Genomic DNA, 19,601 nt, shown 5'->3' on the forward strand with positions numbered 1-19,601 from the left:
ATTAACAGATTTTCAAAAAAAAACATTCTGCAAACCCGAATACATGATGGTGGTACTATGGCGGCCAAAAAATTTTAGCCGCCAATTTCTGTCATTTCAAAAAAAAAAAGAAAGCCATACTTTATTGTCGTTATGATTACTGTTTTGATTATGATTGATATTTTTTGGGTGGTAAATTAAAAAAAAACACTCGAAATTATTTTGTCATTTTCTACTACACAGACGTTTACCTCAAGTTATCTACGTACGACTGCTCTAATTTTGTTCATTCATGTCGGATTTTTGGTATATCTGAGCTTTAAACAGTTCAAATTGATTGTCAGAATAACAATATGCTAATATGCATGTCAAAATGACAAGAATCGAAAGTGGGGTTCACGCTCACGGATTACTAATGTGGGGTTACGGTTCCTAAAGGTTTATTTACACTTTACATGGTGTCGGCTACAATTTTTTGGCCGCCATAGTACCATTAGAAACATTGCTGCCGAACTGGGTGTTAGCACTAGTATTGTGTTGCGTGCGGGTTTATTTTCACGGATTTGAAAATTTGAAATATTGAGGTTGACAAATCTCAGTACGTTCACTCAGCCTAATTTTCAAAAAATCTCAGTGGCGTCCCAACTCCCAAGTTAACTGTAGTCGTTTTTTATGATCACGATGGTACATGGTTTTACAATATTTTTTGAAATACCATTTTGCCAACTTAAATAATCGTTATTTTTTTAACTAACATGATATTTAAAAAAATATATATCCGTTTAAAAAGATTTTATCAATAATAAATACATACTAGAATGAATAATAACGACATTCAGTTATAATAAGGCTCGTTAAGCAGATACATTTAAATTGTTACTATCAATCAACCAATCAACCTACGCCACAACATTTGAAATATTCATCAGCAATATCAGCTGATATTTGAAATTTGACCGTCGTAAAGTGTATAAACATATTATGTTTGACTGATATGACAATTTAATTGAATAAGCAACATGACAGATGTAATTCATTTCGACAAATTTCAAAATATTCCAGTAAAAATTTAGTAGTTAACATAATTTGATCGACTATTTACATTCGTGTTTTCCAAATCTTTGTTACACCTGTAAGTGATACTTACGAAATTCCAAAAATGTCATTAGAAAATAAGTATAACCTCAAAAGCCCAGGTAAATCTTCAATTCCTCTGTAAGTATGTAATTACTTTCATTGTTATTATTTTTAGGAGTGAAACGTCTTATGAGAGAAGCGCGAGAGCTGGCGGAGCCCACAGAAGAGTATTTTGCCCATCCTCTGGAGGACAATTTATTTGAATGGCATTTTACAGTTCGGGGACCTCCAAATACAGAATTTGAAGGCGGTTTTTATCATGGTCGCATTCTTTTACCTTCTCAGTATCCTATGCAACCACCAAATATTATTTTATTGACTGTTAGTAAGTTAGAAGTGTAGCAACAATATTAATATAATAACCTTTTTAGCCAAATGGTAGGTTTGAAGTAAATAAAAAAATATGTTTATCAATATCGGGACATCATCCTGAGAGCTGGCAACCATCATGGTCTATTAGAACTGCATTGCTAGCATTAATTGCCTTCATGCCTACCCCAGCAGCAGGTACTATTGGTTCATTAGATTATACTGCTGAAGAAAGACAGATATTAGCAAAGAAATCAAGAAATTGGCAGTGTGAAATTTGTGGTAAAATATCGGAAAACTTGTCATCTTCACAGGCAAAATCAACATTAAACTTAACACAGGAAGAGGCTTCCCTTATCCAACAAATTGCCCTTAAGGTAAGTTAAAAGTACGAGGTATAAGTATAAATAATTTGTTGTGTTAATCATCAGAACTAATTAGTAATTACATCGGTAGTAACAAAAAAATACTATATTGCTGTGGCGGTCGTGAAAAAGTAGGTAAGTCAAATAATTTCAAAAATGAGTTAACGATGTTTACACCTTAATAATAAATCATGGAGTTAAATAATTCAGATTTTCACAGTTTAAAATTTACTTATATTGAAAGCAAGTACAGGTAGAAAGAAGTTTCTATTTAATTACAGGATTTTAGGAATGATGTGGAATTTTGAATCGTTGCCCTGAAAAATTAACATTTTCGACTTACCTACTTTTTCACGACCGCCACAGATTTAATTTGTCATTTGATTCCAACAAGTTGTATTTAAAAGATTAATTACTAACAATACAATTGAATATGGACATTTTTCCTAGTTTTGAACTTGTATTTTTTCCTACAATTTCTAGATATAGTTGTATTTATGAATTGAAGTAAAGTAATGTAAATCAATAAAATTAGTGTTCATTTTATGTCAAGAAGTATATTTTTGATTGTCACATTAAATATGTATTGTATTGAATTCATGATTATTTTAAATAAAAATAGAAATGTTAAATGTTATATCACAGTAAAAATAGAATTACCTATTGTTTGTCAAAATATATAACATATCATGATAAGCAAAATATTTTAAATGCATTTTTAGATATGACTTGTTGTAAACCGTCCAATATAACGGAGGTGAAAATATTAGTTGATTTTAAAGCAAGATAAGGTAAAATCAGATGAGCATTAGGATATTAGGTGCTCAGTTTTGTTATAAAATTTACTGAATGTAAACAGTTGGTGCATTCTGCGTTACATGTAAACCAAATTTTCAAGGCTGAAGAAGATGCAAATCGAAAGGAACAGTGCGTTGCAGAAAAAAAAGATGGGGTTGCAGTCGTCCACGAAGAAAATAATATGAGACAAAGAGTCGTAATTAACCAAAGTACTGAAAGTATTAATGAACCCGCAGCAAACGTATTTGTAGAATCTGAAGTTTCACTTAATCGTAATACCATGTAAGTAATGATCACACTTAACAAACGTTATGAAAATTCTATAAATTGTTTCAGAGACCAAATATTTAATGTCGTTATGTGGGCCATCATATTTGTGATAGTTCTTCTAGTAGGAAGAAGATTTTTCTTCCTAGAATGATATTTATAAAATTATTGTTCATGTAAATAATTTTTTACATTAATAGTAGATTAACTATTATGTACTAGTACCCATATAAAAGTACTGGTAAATCATTAAACAGTAAATTTGCTTTAAATATCTATAGAATAAAATTTATATTTGTTGTTATATTCACGAAGCGATCAAAGTCTGAATCGCTAATTGAAATTAACCCTTACTACCCAGTAGGCATCAAAAAATCGAATTCTTTTAACTATCTCCTTAGTTTGGTTTATATCACGGTAACATAATTAGTTCTCGGAATTATGGTAATAAATTAAGGGAAAAATTAACGTTGAAAGAAACCGAATTGCAGCGGAATGAGTGCTCTAACTGATTACAATACATAACGCTTCACCTTGATGGTACAGTTGCGGAATTAAAATTTCGGGCAGTATTTTTTTGTCTCTTCAACAAAATCTTTGTAAACCACCTTTTAGTGGCATGACGATTGGTGACTGACATTCAAAAATTAAACTTCCCTGTGTCAGTCACCCTGACATTTTTTGAATTTTGAGTTAATTGCACTGAGTGTAATTAAATAATCGCTTTGATATGTTGCCTACCCGTTATTATGCTACAAATCACAATTTTTTAAATGCAAATACATAAGTCAAAAGACAAAAACATGACAAGAGTAAAGAGTGAGGGTACCTGTCAATGTAAACGTTGTTTTAGAGTTTATGTTATAACATTCACAATACTGCCCGAAATTTTATTTCCGCAACTGTACATATCGAGTGATCAAATTAATTTGTAATCGAGTCAACCATGGATTTAAATCCGTATGTCTTTTGCGATTGATATGTCGAGATCTATTTTATATAACCTGTGTTTATTGGAGCGTCGAGTTCAAGTAACGACATACGATTTTGGATTCATGGATAACTCGATTACAAATTAATTTGATCGCTCTTTACATACAACCGTACGTCGTATGGATGACAAATTGTCAGATAAGTCACAGCACCAGCTCACGCAACAGATAAATGGTGGATATAACTGTAGTAATGATAATTTAATTCATGTATAAAAAATCCCATAAGCCGCGATGCATTTGTCACTTTGACATCGGATAAAGTTAGCCCTAACTTTGCATCTGGATAAAATGTGCTTAAACTTCCATGGCAAACTTTTTCGAACCTGATTATTGTTTGTTGTTATGATAACGAACCAACAATCTTAAACATTGACACAGCTTGTAATAAATTGAAGTGCAAAATGGCCAATTCAATTTTTCATGATTATTTTTTATTATTCATTAAATTATCTCATCGAATTACTATCGAGGTTTTTTTAGTCCAGGACAAAATTTCATTTTTTAAACTCTGCTTTGGTTTCTTTTTGGTAAATTATCGTAAAAAAAATTCAATTTTATCCGGACAAAAAAAACCTCGTGTAATTACAGTCGATAATACCTTTTGTGACCTGCATAAAATGATTTACGGGCTTGAACAAAGTAAACAAATATTTTCTACACTGTAAACGTACTTTCATGGAACTCTAATTGAATTTTTGATGAAAATATAATTTGACATCGTTTTTAAAAACTTTCCTTCCATTCAAACAATTACCAATAATTAAAAAAATGCAGTTTTCAAAAAATTAAAAATATTAACTTTATTTTTTCATGAATAATAGTATATAGATTTTATTAAATTCTTAAAACTTTTATAAATAAACTTCTTATTTCTTATCAAATATAAATCAGTGCTTAGTGCATATAAAAATAGACTAAAAGCTTAAGACTAGAACATTGTGATTTTAAAAAAAGTCTATAAATCTACATTGACGACACTTATCCCGTTGATATCACCATTCTTGGTTTTATGAAACCAAGGTAAACCATTTTTGTTGTTATCTTTGTGAACATCATGATCAGACTGTGTTTTGTTTGAACTTTCAAAATTCATCAAATTATAAATTTCATTATGTAGCTCATCACCACTTAGCATAGGCACATTAGGTAAGTCAGTGATCCTGAGAGGGGCATCTCCTGCAGATTTTAAATTTCGTCTTTCCATATCGTAATTTTTTCGCTCAATTGATGCAGAATGTGGTGTTTGTGTACCATATAAATGTAGAGGGGCAGTTTTATTCGATGCTCGTGAAATAAACGAGGATTTTTTATTAGGCGCATTTAGTTCCAATTGTTGTCTTACAATCTGCAATGCAGACTTAGGTCGTTCTAGTAATATATCTTCCTTGATGTGATAAACTGGTGGAAAAGAATCTGATGAATTTTCACTGATATCACTGTCATTTTGTACATTTTCAATGTTTGCAGCTGATTCATTTTCATGTAATTGACCATTCATTTTTCTTTCATAATTTGAATAAGATTCAATAGCATCCTCATCATTCTGTTTTGTTCTTTGTTCTGCTTCTTTTAGTGCCCTGATTTTCTCAATTTTTTCCATTCTTAAACGATTTTCTAATGTAATTTGCTGCATCACATCTTCTTCAACTCGTTTGTTTAAAATTTCATAATTTCTTACAATATAGTTCAATAACCATTCATATCCTTTCTTAATTCCAGGATCAAGTTTTAGGTTTCCCGACATTTCTGTTGCTGCACAACTTTCCACTAATGTTGGACATTCATTGCCATTTACAATTGATTCTAAGTCTAACTTTTCAATTATATCTACTTCATCTAAGGCATTTTCATTGTCTTGTTTATTTGCTAAAACTAACACGGGTTTTCTGGATATTTTTTCATGTGATAAAAGTTCCTGAAGCACCTCTTTTGCTTCATCAAGACGTGAAATATCACTTGAGTCAACAACAAAAATTACACCATGGGTCTAAAAGTAAATATTTAAGATGAATTAAATGTAATTGTTTAATGTACATACATCAACAAAATATTTGTGCCAAATTCCTCTTATATTTGGGCCTCCTCCTAAATCAAATACTTTAACAATATAGTTAAGATAACTTAAATTAACAACGGAAAATCCTACTGTTGGAACAACAGAATCTATTGATTCACCCGCCAAGCCTTTTGCAGCTACAGTCTTTCCAGCGTTATCTAATCCCACTAATAATAAGACGATTTTCCTTGAAAAAAAAACATTGTTAGAGAATCCAACATTCACTTGGAAAATAATGTGTATTATGAGAAGGGCTGCTCTGAGTACACGTGCATTAGATAATACAACATTGCATGTGAAAAATCACTTACTTCTTTGTTCGTTTTTTACAACAGCATATATTGCCCATATCTACGTGAGAAAATCATTTTTGTTTTAAATTCATTTAAATTAGAACTTTGACGTTTATCCTGCCATTTGTAAACAAATGAATGTCAATGGAACACCAACCATACAATTTAAAAAATCCCTATTTTTTAAGTACACTATCAATTGATTAAAAGGAATAATTTATTTCTGCAATCAATTTAATTTAAAAATATTGTAGGATTAATTTTTATAATGTGCAAGTCTTATTCACCTAACACTTTTGGCCATTTTAATTTTAACTGCATTTGGCATTTTGTTTTTCAAGAATTTGGGAACATTGGTATGGATAATTGGGTATACGTATATCACTGTGATTGTAACCAACAAACCAACTCAAACCAACTTTTGGCGGGATTATATTAATTATGGTTAACGTCTACTCTTGTCCGTGGTCTACTCTCTGTGGTCTACTCGTTAAGTCGTCAACCGTCCACGGCTCGTGTTCAATAAAGTTAGTATATGTTCACGAGTTCCCTCTGCTTTAGTGCTTTATCCTATTGTATACCTCCAGTATTCCACCAACAACATTCAATTCAAAGTGTTAGTGTCGTGGCTTTTTTCCGTGAAGTTTAAGTTAACAACATGAAGAGGAGAAGAACCAGGTATGTAAAATTTTATTTACAACTGCCTTATTTTTTTCAAATTATAAACAAATTAAACTTAGACCAATAATAAAATTATACATGTATTTTTTAGAGCAACAAAAGAGAACTCAGATGATAATACAAAAGAACTTGGCGCAAAGAAACTAAAACTAGGAAATGATAATGAAGGAGATAATTCAGTGATGAAACCTGAAAAGTGTAACATTTGCAAACAGTATTTACAAGAAATAATACTTTATAGTGGACATCTTAATAAATCATGTGAAGAATTCATAGCTTTAACAGATGAAAGATTGTCCTTGTTTACAGGCACTGAAGAAGTCATTCATGAAGGAGATGAACTGCCATCACACAAGGTTAAAAATTAACAGTTTACAGGTGTGATGTATTAAATAATATTGTTCTTTATTTTATTGTAGATTACACACTTTAGTGTTTATGATAAGAAAGGACACTTATGTGCTTTTGATACTGGATTAGTAGAAAAAAATGTACTTTTGCACGTTTCTGGATATATCAAACCTATATATGAAGAGGATTCATCTCCAACTAATGGAATACCAGCACATGACATGGGCCCAATTAATGAGTGGTATATAGGTGGATTTGATGGTGGTGAAAAGGCAATTGTTGGTATTGTAACAGCTTATGCCCAATATATGTTGATGGAACCTTCTGAAGAATATGCACCATTTGTTAAAACTTTTTGGCAAAAAATATCTTTAGTTAAATTAGTAATTGAGTTTCTTCTTGACCATAGTTGGGAAGATCCAACTTATGAAGATTTACTTTTGCATATAGATAGTGCTGGCAACAGTGAATTGTCAGAAGATTTTTTATTACAACATGCTCAGTTTGTTTGTGATCAGGTATAACTTATTATAAAGTATCGAGGTAGCAAAAAGTTTTTGTTAGATTTATAGCTATGATCAAGCAGGAGCAAATGATGACAAACCATTAATTACAACACCTTGTGTTAGAACTTTAGTTAGTTTGTCAGGTGTGACTTTTCGTAAACGTAAAAAACTTAGACAACAAGAAAATCAGGTAAATATATTTTTTTTGAGATATATATATTTATATACATATTTAAATGTATTGCTTTTTAGAGAGGACAACCAAAAAAAGGTTTTACAAAAGCTACTACAACTGCCTTGGTTAGGTCAATATTTGAGAATTTCTTTCCTGATCAAATAGAAATAAAAGATAAAAAAGGTCCTAAAAAGAAAAGATGTGGTGTTTGTGATGCCTGTCAGGCTCCAGACTGTGGCAAATGTGCAAATTGTAAAGATATGATAAAATTTGGGGGCACTGGAAGGGGTAAACAAGCTTGTAAACTTCGCAGATGTCCTAATATGGCTATTGAAGATGCAGAATTATCAGAAAATGAAAATGAAGCAGAAGATATAAAAGAAACTGTCAAGAAAAAAAAAGTTTGTTCAAAACGCAGTGTCAGTTCAGTGCAGTGGTGTGGTGAGAAAATTTTAGAATCCAAAGGAAGACAATTTTATGAAAGCGCTATGGTTGGTAAGAAACGTCAGAAATTTGAAATTTTGCAACTGTGTATAATACAGGGTTATTCTAAATGATTGTAGTTGAAGTAGGCCATGCCCATGTTATTACATTTTTGCCGCTTTCATGTGGACTGCCAATTTTTGTCGCTGTCACTGTCATTTTTTAGGTGAAAAGTGCGGTGATCAATTTTTTTTTTTTAAATTAACGATTGAATCTAAATAAATTGAGTTGTTTTGCAACCAATTCTAAAAATATTGAGTTGTTTTGCACCCAATTTAACTCCTGTGTGTTAACGGTGTACTCACTTATTCACATCATTTTGATGTTTTTTATATGGAGGGGCAACCATAAATTTTACATTCAATTTTTACGCCTACTTGGACTACAATCATTTATAATAACCCTGTACAACGAGTAATCAAAGATTGTCGAAATTTTTTGTGGTGGTATCACGAATGATCATTCGCTTTATAAACACCATGAGTGCTGACCATGAGTGATACATACTACCATAAAAATATTCTACTATCTTTGACTACGAATAGTATTCAACAGACTATTCAATGAACCAAATCAATGATTAAAATAAAATATTTCAAAAGCTAGTTCGTAAATCTGCAAAAAAAGCTAAAATATTCACTGCAACCACTAGTGGAATATCCAGTTATATTTTCACAAGTGGAATATTCGCTGGAATTTATTGTTACTAGGCTACAAAAGTAAATATCTGCTATTTTATTGGTTAATATTTGAAAAATGACAGGTGAATTGAATAGTCAAATTTATTACACATGTGTTCCTAATGGTATGATTTTAATCTTAAAATATTTAAGAAGTAATTTAATTGTTCATTTTATTTTCGTTTGTAAAATATGTTTTAACCTTTTCGCATTTGAGGGGGAAATATCACTGGTATTCTATATATACGTACTGACATTTTTCACTGTAAACCCTCCCCCTTTTTATCAAGGTTTATTGGTTGCCTATACAGCCTGCCCCAGAACTGCCTGCCATAGAAAACAGGCATCTGCCGAGCTGCCGACAGCAAAAGAGAGTCGAAGATGACTGAAATATATTTTCCAGTAGCTCACATAATCGAGTTATAAAGTTTTCAATTTCACCGATCCCAGAAGCTCGTCCTCAGGTATTACTAAAGAATCGGACACTCAAAATAATGTGAATACACCGTTCACACAGAGAAGTTAAACAACTCAGTATTGTTAGATTCAATCGTTAATTTAAAAAGAAATACATAAAATTCTGATCACCGCACTTTTCACCAAAAAAATGACAGTGACAAAAATTGACAGTTCACAGTGAGGCGGCAAAAATTTCATAACATGGGCATGGCTTGCTTCGACTACAATCATTTAAAATAACCCTGTACATCTACACTGCGTTTTTTATTTCGCTGAACATACAATGTAAAATAGTTATGTTCAGTTCTAAAATGGACAAGTCAATTCATTTGAAATAGGCAACCAAACTTACAGATCCATGAATCCTATGTTCAGTAAAATAAAAAACTCACGGTATAATGTAATACCTTACGTTTTTTGTGTTTTAAGTAATATGTAATATATTGTTTAGGTGAAATTAATACTCGAGTTGGCGATTATGTCATGTTGAATTCAGAAAACTCTGAAGAACCCTTGTGTGTTGCAAAAATCGTATATATGTATGACAGATTTCCACAAGGACCCACAATTCATGTACATATGTTCCATAGAGGAATTGATACGATTTTAGGAGAAACCGCTGACCCGCAGGAATTGTTTGTAGCAAATTTATGTGAAGATTGTCCTCTTGGCAGTGTTATAAGAAAGGCAGAGGTAGGTTCCGTACTGGATACTGTTTTTTTCGACAAGTATTGCAAGATTAACTTGTATAACATGCAGTGCTCACCAAAAAATTGGCACCATATGCGAAACATTTTTATTCATTGATTTAGCAAACATTTTTATACGGCAATGATCTCTGCTTGATAAAAGATATCGACTTTTGGTGCACTTGTACCTACCTCAAATTTGACATTCAAAAATAGTAAATCGAAAACTTTAGAGATAAAAGTTGGTTCTATAGAAAAAAAATGCATCTATTTTAAAAAGAAAATCAGAATTCTGAAATTGAATTTCAACTTAACACAAATCAGAGCTTCAACAATAAATTTTAAGGTGGCTGTAGTATGTACGGTCGGTGGACAAATAAAACTGGGACACTTAAAATTTAATCTATGTAAATCAGACCATTGAATTGTCAATATATTTGTCAGTGTGTATATAATACGGTGCGATCAATTAAAAAATAAATCGAGTCGGCGTGTTACCTATGGCAACCCATGCTATAGCATAGGCTCCAAAGCAAACTCGATTTATTTTTTAAATGATTGCTCGGTATGTCATACCAAAGTTAACCTATTTGTGATAAAGCCGTAATTAAACGATGCAAATTTGTAAATTTTGACTTATGTGATTGTCATTTTTGTCCCAGTTTTATTTGTCCATCGACTGTACAAATACCACACCTCTGCATTCGTATTGTATTGCCAAGGACAACTTGTGCAATAAAACTGTGAAACTTTTTAAACTCGTAATAATTTTTATTCTAAGATTATTTTAAGTATTTTCCACAAAGTGACAACAGGCATTTTTTTTCTAATTTCCTTCTGAAAATTTGCACACGAACATAAAACGTCATAGAGCCAACTTTTTCTTATAACTCATTTCGGTATATTTAACATTTTTAAATAAGCTTTGTATAAATTATAAATTTCTGCTTTTGATTCATAAATTTAAGTTCTTTTTTATTTTGGCTTGAATTCTGTGACTGTTCTAAAAAGTTGTATGTTGTGACTAATACAGGGTTATTCTCCTAAGAACGAGCCTGACCAGGTAAAAATACAACCCAAAATACACTTTACAAAGCATTCATTGTGTTTTGCTATTTAAAAATTCAATCAGGAATCCAAGTAGGTATTCTATTAAATTGAAAGTTATATCTGTCACTGCATTTTTCGTTCACATTTAGTATTTTTTGTAATATGTAGTTGTTAAAGGTGGCTTTCCGGACTGTTTGTGACCATGTAAACAACCTCATAACGGCCGGTGTCCGTTATGAGCGGGAGCGGCCGTTACAAATGATTAAATAACTAATTTACAGAAAATAAATATTAAAACCAGAGTTCTTTTTACCAAATTTAGTAAACATCACCCCAAATCTGCTATTGAAAGATTTAATTTACCACGCGAAAACGGTGGTAGGGGTTTTTCAAATCTAGAAATACTGCAACACAATCAAATTGCTTCACTAAAAAATTATTTCCTCAATAGAGCTCGTGATAACACCTTTTTTAATGCTTTGGTTTCAGCCGATAAAGGTTACACACCTTTAAATTTAAGTGATATAGTATATAACGGTATTAGGCCGATATGGGTTATATAACAGACGAGGTTCAGATATTGTAAAATCGAGGCGGAGCCGAGATTTTATAATCAACCGAGTCTGTTATCGGCCGTATGTTGTTTTATAGTTTTCTTTATACCAATAATACTTAACATTTAACGATGGTTTATTTGTAAGACTGACATTTCTCTTTACTTCACAAATTAAATTTAGTTGTCATTTGTGCCGTAACTGTAGCAACGGCAGCAAAAATAACGGCCTCGGTCTGATAATTTTGAATAACGGCCTAGACTGTTATTGGTGTTATATCAATCAAGCATTGAGTACTGATAAATCCTAATAACAGTATGGTATAAAGAAAATATAATTTCAGATATTGTTGAGCCAAATATACCAGGCACTATAGCAAATAGTTATCAAACAGAAGTCTTTACATACTTTAAAGAACTGGAACAACCAGAAATTAATATTCAGGCTTCTCATGTATGGCTTAAGAAATCAAATATTCACCCTGAGACGGAGGGTTTTATATTTGCAATACAAGATCGTGTTATAAATACAAGAACAGTGGCGGCTCGTAACATTTTTGGCTGGGTGGGCAGACATTTTAATGTTATTATTACATTTTTTATTATGTTTCTTGTAATTGCTGGAAAGGAATTTCTGTGTTAGTCACTGCTAATTGCAGTGTCCAGCAAGAACCTACGGGAAGGTTCAGAAAATCTCTTGCCGGGAAAGGAATTAGGAATAGGAAGTGTTATTTGTTATTATGGAAGTGATGAGAGTGTTAATATAGAGTCAACAAAAATAACAAATTTTCCATAAACATAAAACAAAAAATAAATTCTCAATAAAGTAAATAAAATAAATTCTAAATAAACAAAAAATGATGTTGCATTTTTTTATAAATTAAATCGATCGGCGAAATAATCAATTACCTGGTTAAAAAATGTATCCGTTTTACGCAATGATTTTATTAATTCTTTTTCTATCGAAATTTGACTGAGATTATTTAGTCGAAATTGATCTATTGTGTTGAATCATCAGAAGACAAGAATTCCGCGAGTTCCCTATAATTACCGCGATTTGACGAGTCTCCTTTTTTATTGTGACCTCGGAAAGCTCAATTCTTGGGTACCCAAAAAAATTGTCATATCGATGAGACGTTTTAATTTCCCGATTACTTTTCCAAAGAGTTTTCTATGTTTTGCTTTCCAAATAATTTTAATTTTAAGGCCGCGTACGTATGATCTTTAGATTTCCCGTGTTTTTCGACCGATTGATGCAACGTCTTCAAATTATCGACTCCTGTCGTACACGATGGGCTTTTTAATTTGGAATTGTTGAACAAAAGACAGGGCCAGCAAAAAAAATTACTTTTGATTTCACTACCCGTCAGCCAATGACACGATGAATTAAATTTACGATTAGAATGAATTTAATGAAGGGGTTCGCCTGTCTAATTGTTTAATAAAAACTTTGTCATCGTACGATAATTTATTAAACGCGTTTGTCATTAAATAATTAACCAAATCACCGTTATTTCTTACTAATTGTCGCAAATTCTTCGTGACGAATTGACGAACTACCACACGAAAACCAACGATCTTGCCAACGACTAAGTTGTGCGGACGTGACCGATTAGGTACCGATTCTTGACGAAGTTACAGGGAAGACATGTCTGGCCTGCTACGAGTGTTATACGAATGAATTTATTTATTATTGTTTTAATAGCTTTATGGTTTATTTTAGACATATGCTGTCGCGGAGGTTTTTGAAGATTTTTCTCTGATATTCAACTTTCTTTTATAACTTTTTTTTATATTTTTAAGAATAACGCCAGCGTTTTGCAAAAATTAAATCTTGGTCAAAGACATATAATTTTAATATTTTTTTTATTTAAAATTAAGTGAATAATTTCTCACAATTACTAGTTATTTCAATGTATCTTAGCCCTAAATATTATTACACAAAATTTGGAATAAATCAATTGAACAGGTTGGGAGAAATTAAATAAAATGTATGTACAAATGAATGCTTTTCACTCAGGGCAGACATGTCTTGCCTTAATTACTCAAGCTTAAACAAACGTTTCTACTTCGGTCTCTTTCTTTCGCAGTTTCGCACGGTTAGCCATAATACTCGTAGAGCTTTCATATTTCAACGAACACCTCTCAGGGAAGACATGTCTACCCTGACAAAAATTCGCCTTGGAAATGTTTTGATGTACCTATAAAAACATTTACTTTCTAATAACAAATCATCAATTAAATAATTGGTAAATTTAAAAATTAAAATACATAAATTTAAAAAGAATATGTCATTTGGTTTTGGGTGGGCACTGCCCACCCTGCCACCCCTGACGAGCCGCCACTGTACAAGAAATTATAAAAAACACATGCGGTTTGCAATCGATCATTGATAAATGTAAGATTTGCTGAACTGAAGGGAAAACAATTGAACATTTCTTCTTGCACCGTTTTGGCTCAAAGCGAATATATGAAACGTCTTGATATATTCGCTAAAATTATACACATGAATTTAGCTGTTAAACTCAATTTATTAAAGAATACACAACCACATTATAGTTATAAACCAGAAAGTTGTTTGGAATATGACAATTACAAATTATATTTTGATCGAACAGTTTTAACTGACATTCATATTCAGCATAACAGACCAGACATTATTGTTTTAAATAAACAACAAAAGCAAGCATATCTTTTAGATATAGCTGTTCCAAATTCACATAACACAGACATATAACACAAAGAATAATAAATATTTAGAGCTCTCCGTTGCTGTGAAAAATCTTTGGTGTTTAGAAAAATCTTCGATTTTACCACATAATTTCAGCAACGGGAATAGTACCGCAATCTCTTTAAAGATTCTGGATTTAGGAAACTAATTGGTAGTTGAAATTCAAAAAGGTATATGTATTATTATACTCATGTCATATCGTGAAGAAGTTCCTTAACATTGACACAGAACATAATACACAACAAAGTCAAAATGCGGAGGCGAGACGCCGGTAATTATGTTGATTAGCACTGCACTATTACTTGATAGTAATATCCGTAATAGTGTATGTACTCCGGCAAAATTGCCGTGCCGCCGGTTGGTGGAGGGAAATTTCAACGTAGATCTAAACTTTATTTTTCAACTTTTTTACAATAATCGGTACAATAATTAATGTTTAATGTTATGGGATACACCTTGAATTAATCGAAATTCGTATGCCACTAGCAGATGTAGACGAGATCGAAGATGATACTTCAGAATTTTAACACCAACACAAGTGTGATTTTGCAGGGAATAACGATGGCCTCACTTGCTCTGCGGCCCTCCGGACATCGGGATTTTTTATTGATTTCTGTCGTTTATTTTCAACGGAAAGTTAATTGTTGAACAAATCTGACAAACAACATTGAAACATTTTTTTTTCACAAACAAGGGTTGACATGACGACGTCCTCCGCACACTTATTAATAATTCGGTTTTTTTGATGGCGTTGAAAAAAATGTATTTCAAAAAGATACGCTACGCTCGTGTTTTAATCTTGTCCCTCAGGCAATTAGAAAAGTCGAATTTACAATTTACAAAATTTTATTGTTTGAAACGACGTCCCTGAAGCTTCCAAATCTTTTAAAAATGATTTCGCATTTGCTTTTTACAGTTTTGACAAATTTTTCAAGACCTGTCAGAAATGTGACGTTGAATGTGTTGTCTAGGGCAACGGTTCGTTATCTGCTCATTTTGCTTTAAGGGCCCCACAGACTGCGTTTTTGTTCGACGAACAAGTCTGTTCGAACAAAAACGACGAACAGGGGTTTCACATACACTTCAGCTTTATTTAAAGGTTTTAATGAGTGAATAAATATCAAGTTATATTTGTATAGTGTGACGGCGGCATTAGCTGTAAAAGCATATATTCTCCATAAACATGGAAGACTGCGAAGAGTTCTATAAATTCCAGTAAGAACTTTCTGTTAATCTGGCGAAAATCCGTCGTTTTCAAACAATAATTTGTCGCGAAATACAAATCGCCAAAATCTGGTTTTATTATTTGGTACTACACCACTGCAAAAACCGACGTTTTTTAAAACCGTTCACCGCATACACTTCAGATTTGCTCGAATTGACAAGTCTGTCGAACAAGTTCGACGGGCATAATCAGGGTAAACCTGATCATTTTCCTCATTTTTGTTCGGGAGCAAAAACGACGATTTTCCAGACACACCTCAGAATTGCATCGTTTTTGTTCGAACAGACTTGTTCGTGGAACAAAAGCGTCGAATAAAAACGCAGTCTGTGGGGCCTTTTAGGGCAGTTAAGAGGCAGTTTACAAAGGAGAAAATGAGATTTTATGATAGTTGAAAACAATAATATAACGAGAAGGTTATGGGATTTATAATATGCGAGGACGTTGCCAGGTGACGAGGCGATTAGCCGAGTCACCTACACAACTTCCGAGCGTTGTTTAAATCCCATAATATTCGAGTTATATTTCAGGCTTTATCGTATCATTGTATCTAACGTATTATGAGCGCGTAACTAATGTATGTATTATTATGACTAACTAACATATTATAAGTAACTAAGGAAGCTGAGTTATTCGAATATTATGGACTTCATAATTATCAATAAATGTGTAACATAAAGTGATCATAATCGTTAATGATACGATAAAGTTATTTTAGTGTCTAATTGTGATTTTTATAGGTAGTCTTTAAAGAAACTCCAAAAAATTGGTTCGAATTAGGTGGCACGGAAATATTGCCTCTGTCAGAAGGTGAGGGCCATGTATTTCATTTTTCCAAACAATATAACAGTACGACAGCTACCTTTACTGATTACGCTGAAGAAAAACATGTAGATGGCATAGATTCTTGCAATTACTGTTGGTAAATTCAACTTCATATCTAATTTTTCAACCGAATTGTTTTATATCGAATTGTAGGATAGCAGTTCAGAAAAAGAAATTGGAAACGCCACTTTTCGAAGAGGACGCGGTGCAATGGCGTGGAGATACTTACCAAGTCGGAAGTGCTGTTTTTCTTGATTCGTCTGCGTATACTTTTTCATCGACGATCTTTGAATCAAGCGACAGTGTAAATATGTTTTTTTTTTTACTAATGATAACTTATTTGTTAATACTTTTTTAGGTGAAAAACGTTGATGAAACTATTTATGTAGAATACTATAGAAAGACTGCAGATATAAAAGGTTCAAATCAAGACACACCCGAACCATTTTGTATTGGTCAGATTGAAGATATATGGGAAAAAAATAAAGATGTCAAATTAAAAGTTAGAATATTTTTCAGACCAGAAAATACTAAGAATAGTGTATTTTTAGCTCACCAATCAGATGTTAATCTCGTATACTGGACAGAGGAAGGTATGCAATACAATTTTTCTTTTTTTCGATTACGTATGTCATGTTTTATGATATAAAATACCACATAACGGTGTGCCCTTTTAGTGATAACAGTTGAGTTTACAAAAGTAGTTGGAAAATGTCACCTATTGTATTGTGATATATTAGAGTCACCAACCGAATGGTGCGATCAAGGTCCATACCGCTTTTACTTCAGCGAAACATACGATGTGAAAACTTATAAATTTGGTGAAGTTCCAGACTACGCAAAGAAGGTCGGTTATGCAGGAAAAGGCAAAGGTTTGTAGACTAGTTACTTCTTATGTTAAAAAAAAAATAAAGAAATATGTTTTCTAAACAGGTAAAGGAAAAAGTAAGTCAACTAAAATACATAGGGAATCAGAAATAGCGCCTTTGTGGGATAAGATCGAGCAGCCTTTACGATGCATGGATGTATTTGCTGGATGTGGAGGTTTATCGAAAGGTCTTCACCAAGCAGGAATAGCTGAAACTAAATGGGCTGTAAGAAAAATTTCACGTTCAGTGTAACTTAAGTACAATTTAAAATTTTCCAGATTGAAAAAGAAACATCTGCGGCTCATGCATTTAAGTTGAACAATATAGACTGTAAAGTTTTTACTGACGATTGCAACGAAATCTTGCAACAAGTAATGTCAGGGGAAGGTACAGCAAAAGGTTTACCTACTAAAGGTGAAGTTGAATTGTTAGTTGGAGGTCCTCCGTGTCAGGGTTTTTCCGGCATGAACAGATTCAATGCGGGGCAGTATTCACTATTTAAAAATTCTCTAGTCGTGTCATATTTAAGTTACTGTGATTACTACAGGTACTTAAAGGTTTCTTTTGCTATGTACTTTTTTATCTGAAACTTTTTAGACCAAAGTATTTTGTATTAGAAAATGTGAGAAATTTCGTTTCATTTAAACGATCCATGGTGTTAAAATTAGCGCTGCGGTGCCTTCTGCAAATCGGTTATCAAGTGACCTTTGGTGTTCTACAAGCTGGTCATTACGGAATACCCCAAACTAGGAGACGTTTAATTTTACTAGCAGCTGCTCCTGGATATGTTTTACCAAAACTTCCAGAACCTCAACATGTTTTCAGTAAAAGGGGGTGTCACTTATCGTTTGCTCTAGACGGTGTTAGATACACAAATGGTAAGGTTTTAACACAAAAAATTGCGTTAATGGTGAAAACAGAAGAATAACTAGATGTAGTAAGAGTAACTAGATTTTTTGCAGGCAACTTGTGGTGCGAAGCAGCACCGTATCGCACGATTTGTGTCAGGGATGCCATTTCTGATTTACCAGAGATTAAAAATGGATGGAACAAATTGGAAATTCCATATGATGGTGACGCAGTCTCAGATTTTCAAAGAAAAATGCGTGGAAATGATCCTAATAAACCACTTGTTGATCACATATGTAAAGAAATGGCTCCAATTGTCGAAGCTAGAATCTCCCAAATTCCTGAAATTCCTGGCTCAGATTGGCGGGATTTACCAAATATTTCGGTCAAATTAAGTGACGGGACAATGACCAGTAAACTTAGGTACCCCTATCTGTAAGTACATGTTTGCATTGAAGATACTGTTTCTCTTGAAAGGAAATGTTTGACTTAACAGGACTAAAAAACAGAAAAAAGGAGAGCCCAATCGTGGTGTTTGTCAGTGTTCTGTGGGGATGGCTTGTGAACCAGCAGATCGTCAAGTTAATACGTTGATACCATGGTGTCTCCCCCACACCGCTGATCGGCATAATCATTGGGCTGGACTTTATGGCCGCTTGGAATGGGACGGTTTCTTTGGTACAACTATCACAAATCCAGAACCTATGGGCAAACAGGGACGAGGTACTTTTTAGTATGTTATATTGCACATTTTTTGTAACTGTTGTTTGTTTTAGTACTTCATCCGGAGCAAAATCGCGTTGTCAGTGTTCGAGAATGTGCGCGTTCACAAGGATTTCCAGACCACTTTAAGTTTTATGGTAACATAATGGATAAACACAGACAAGTTGGCAACGCAGTGCCACCACCATTAGGAAAAGCAATTGGATTAGAGATCAAAAAAGCTCTGTCTAAAGTTATTTTAAAGACTGCTTAAAATATTTTCAACATAAGCTTACAATTTTTCAATAACTGACAAGTTTTAATGTTTTACTTTGGACGAAAATATTTTACTTTGGAAATAACGTTTTGTTTTAAATAAATCTATTAAACGCTCTTTCTCAGATTTACATTTTATAAATGTGTTTACCACGTAATTTTAATGTTAATTTCAAATTCAAGTTAACGAGTGCACCGATGCCCATATTCTCCCTAGATGGCCATACATTTAGAAAAAGAACTACACTTTTAGGCGTAGAAATCGTTCTCAAAATACATTTTCGATTCTTATTCAAGGTAT

At 32.7% G+C, this 19,601-nt stretch overlaps 3 protein-coding genes across 4 annotated transcripts; 2 read left to right on the forward strand and 1 right to left on the reverse strand.

The window, feature by feature from the left end:
* The first annotated feature begins 816 nt into the window (after positions 1–816).
* On the forward strand, positions 817–4,259 carry LOC138135553 (ubiquitin-conjugating enzyme E2 J1-like). The gene is made up of 5 exons (XM_069054343.1): positions 817–1,175; positions 1,232–1,437; positions 1,488–1,802; positions 2,689–2,870; positions 2,925–4,259. Exons 1-5 carry the CDS (start codon positions 1,139–1,141, stop codon positions 3,007–3,009), a joined length of 825 nt encoding a protein of 274 aa, XP_068910444.1. The 5' UTR covers positions 817–1,138; the 3' UTR covers positions 3,010–4,259.
* A 365-nt stretch (positions 4,260–4,624) lies between these two features.
* Positions 4,625–6,394, reverse strand: LOC138135460 (ADP-ribosylation factor-like protein 13B). Its single transcript, XM_069054236.1, has 3 exons — positions 6,218–6,394; positions 5,889–6,093; positions 4,625–5,837 (listed from the first exon to the last, which is right to left on the reverse strand). The coding sequence occupies exons 1-3, from the start codon at positions 6,253–6,255 to the stop codon at positions 4,806–4,808; spliced, it is 1,275 nt and encodes a 424-aa protein (XP_068910337.1). The 5' UTR covers positions 6,256–6,394; the 3' UTR covers positions 4,625–4,805.
* A 201-nt stretch (positions 6,395–6,595) lies between these two features.
* LOC138135324 (DNA (cytosine-5)-methyltransferase PliMCI-like) lies at positions 6,596–19,418 on the forward strand. Of its 2 annotated transcripts, XM_069054129.1 has the most exons (17): positions 6,596–6,726; positions 6,787–6,877; positions 6,972–7,236; positions 7,300–7,749; positions 7,796–7,927; positions 7,990–8,407; positions 9,986–10,227; positions 16,520–16,701; positions 16,758–16,908; positions 16,963–17,197; positions 17,282–17,476; positions 17,538–17,698; positions 17,752–18,020; positions 18,071–18,351; positions 18,436–18,757; positions 18,819–19,045; positions 19,099–19,418. In XM_069054129.1, the coding sequence occupies exons 2-17, from the start codon at positions 6,858–6,860 to the stop codon at positions 19,296–19,298; spliced, it is 3,750 nt and encodes a 1,249-aa protein (XP_068910230.1). In that variant the 5' UTR covers positions 6,596–6,726; positions 6,787–6,857; the 3' UTR covers positions 19,299–19,418. The 2 variants fall into 2 exon arrangements, with proteins under 2 accessions (XP_068910230.1, XP_068910158.1); XM_069054057.1 differs by having other exon boundaries at positions 6,666–6,877.
* Positions 19,419–19,601: the final 183 nt, after the last annotated feature.

The sequence above is a fragment of the Tenebrio molitor genome, chromosome 1, assembly GCF_963966145.1.
Source record: "Tenebrio molitor chromosome 1, icTenMoli1.1, whole genome shotgun sequence".
In the NCBI taxonomy this organism is placed as follows: Eukaryota; Metazoa; Arthropoda; class Insecta; order Coleoptera; family Tenebrionidae; genus Tenebrio; species Tenebrio molitor.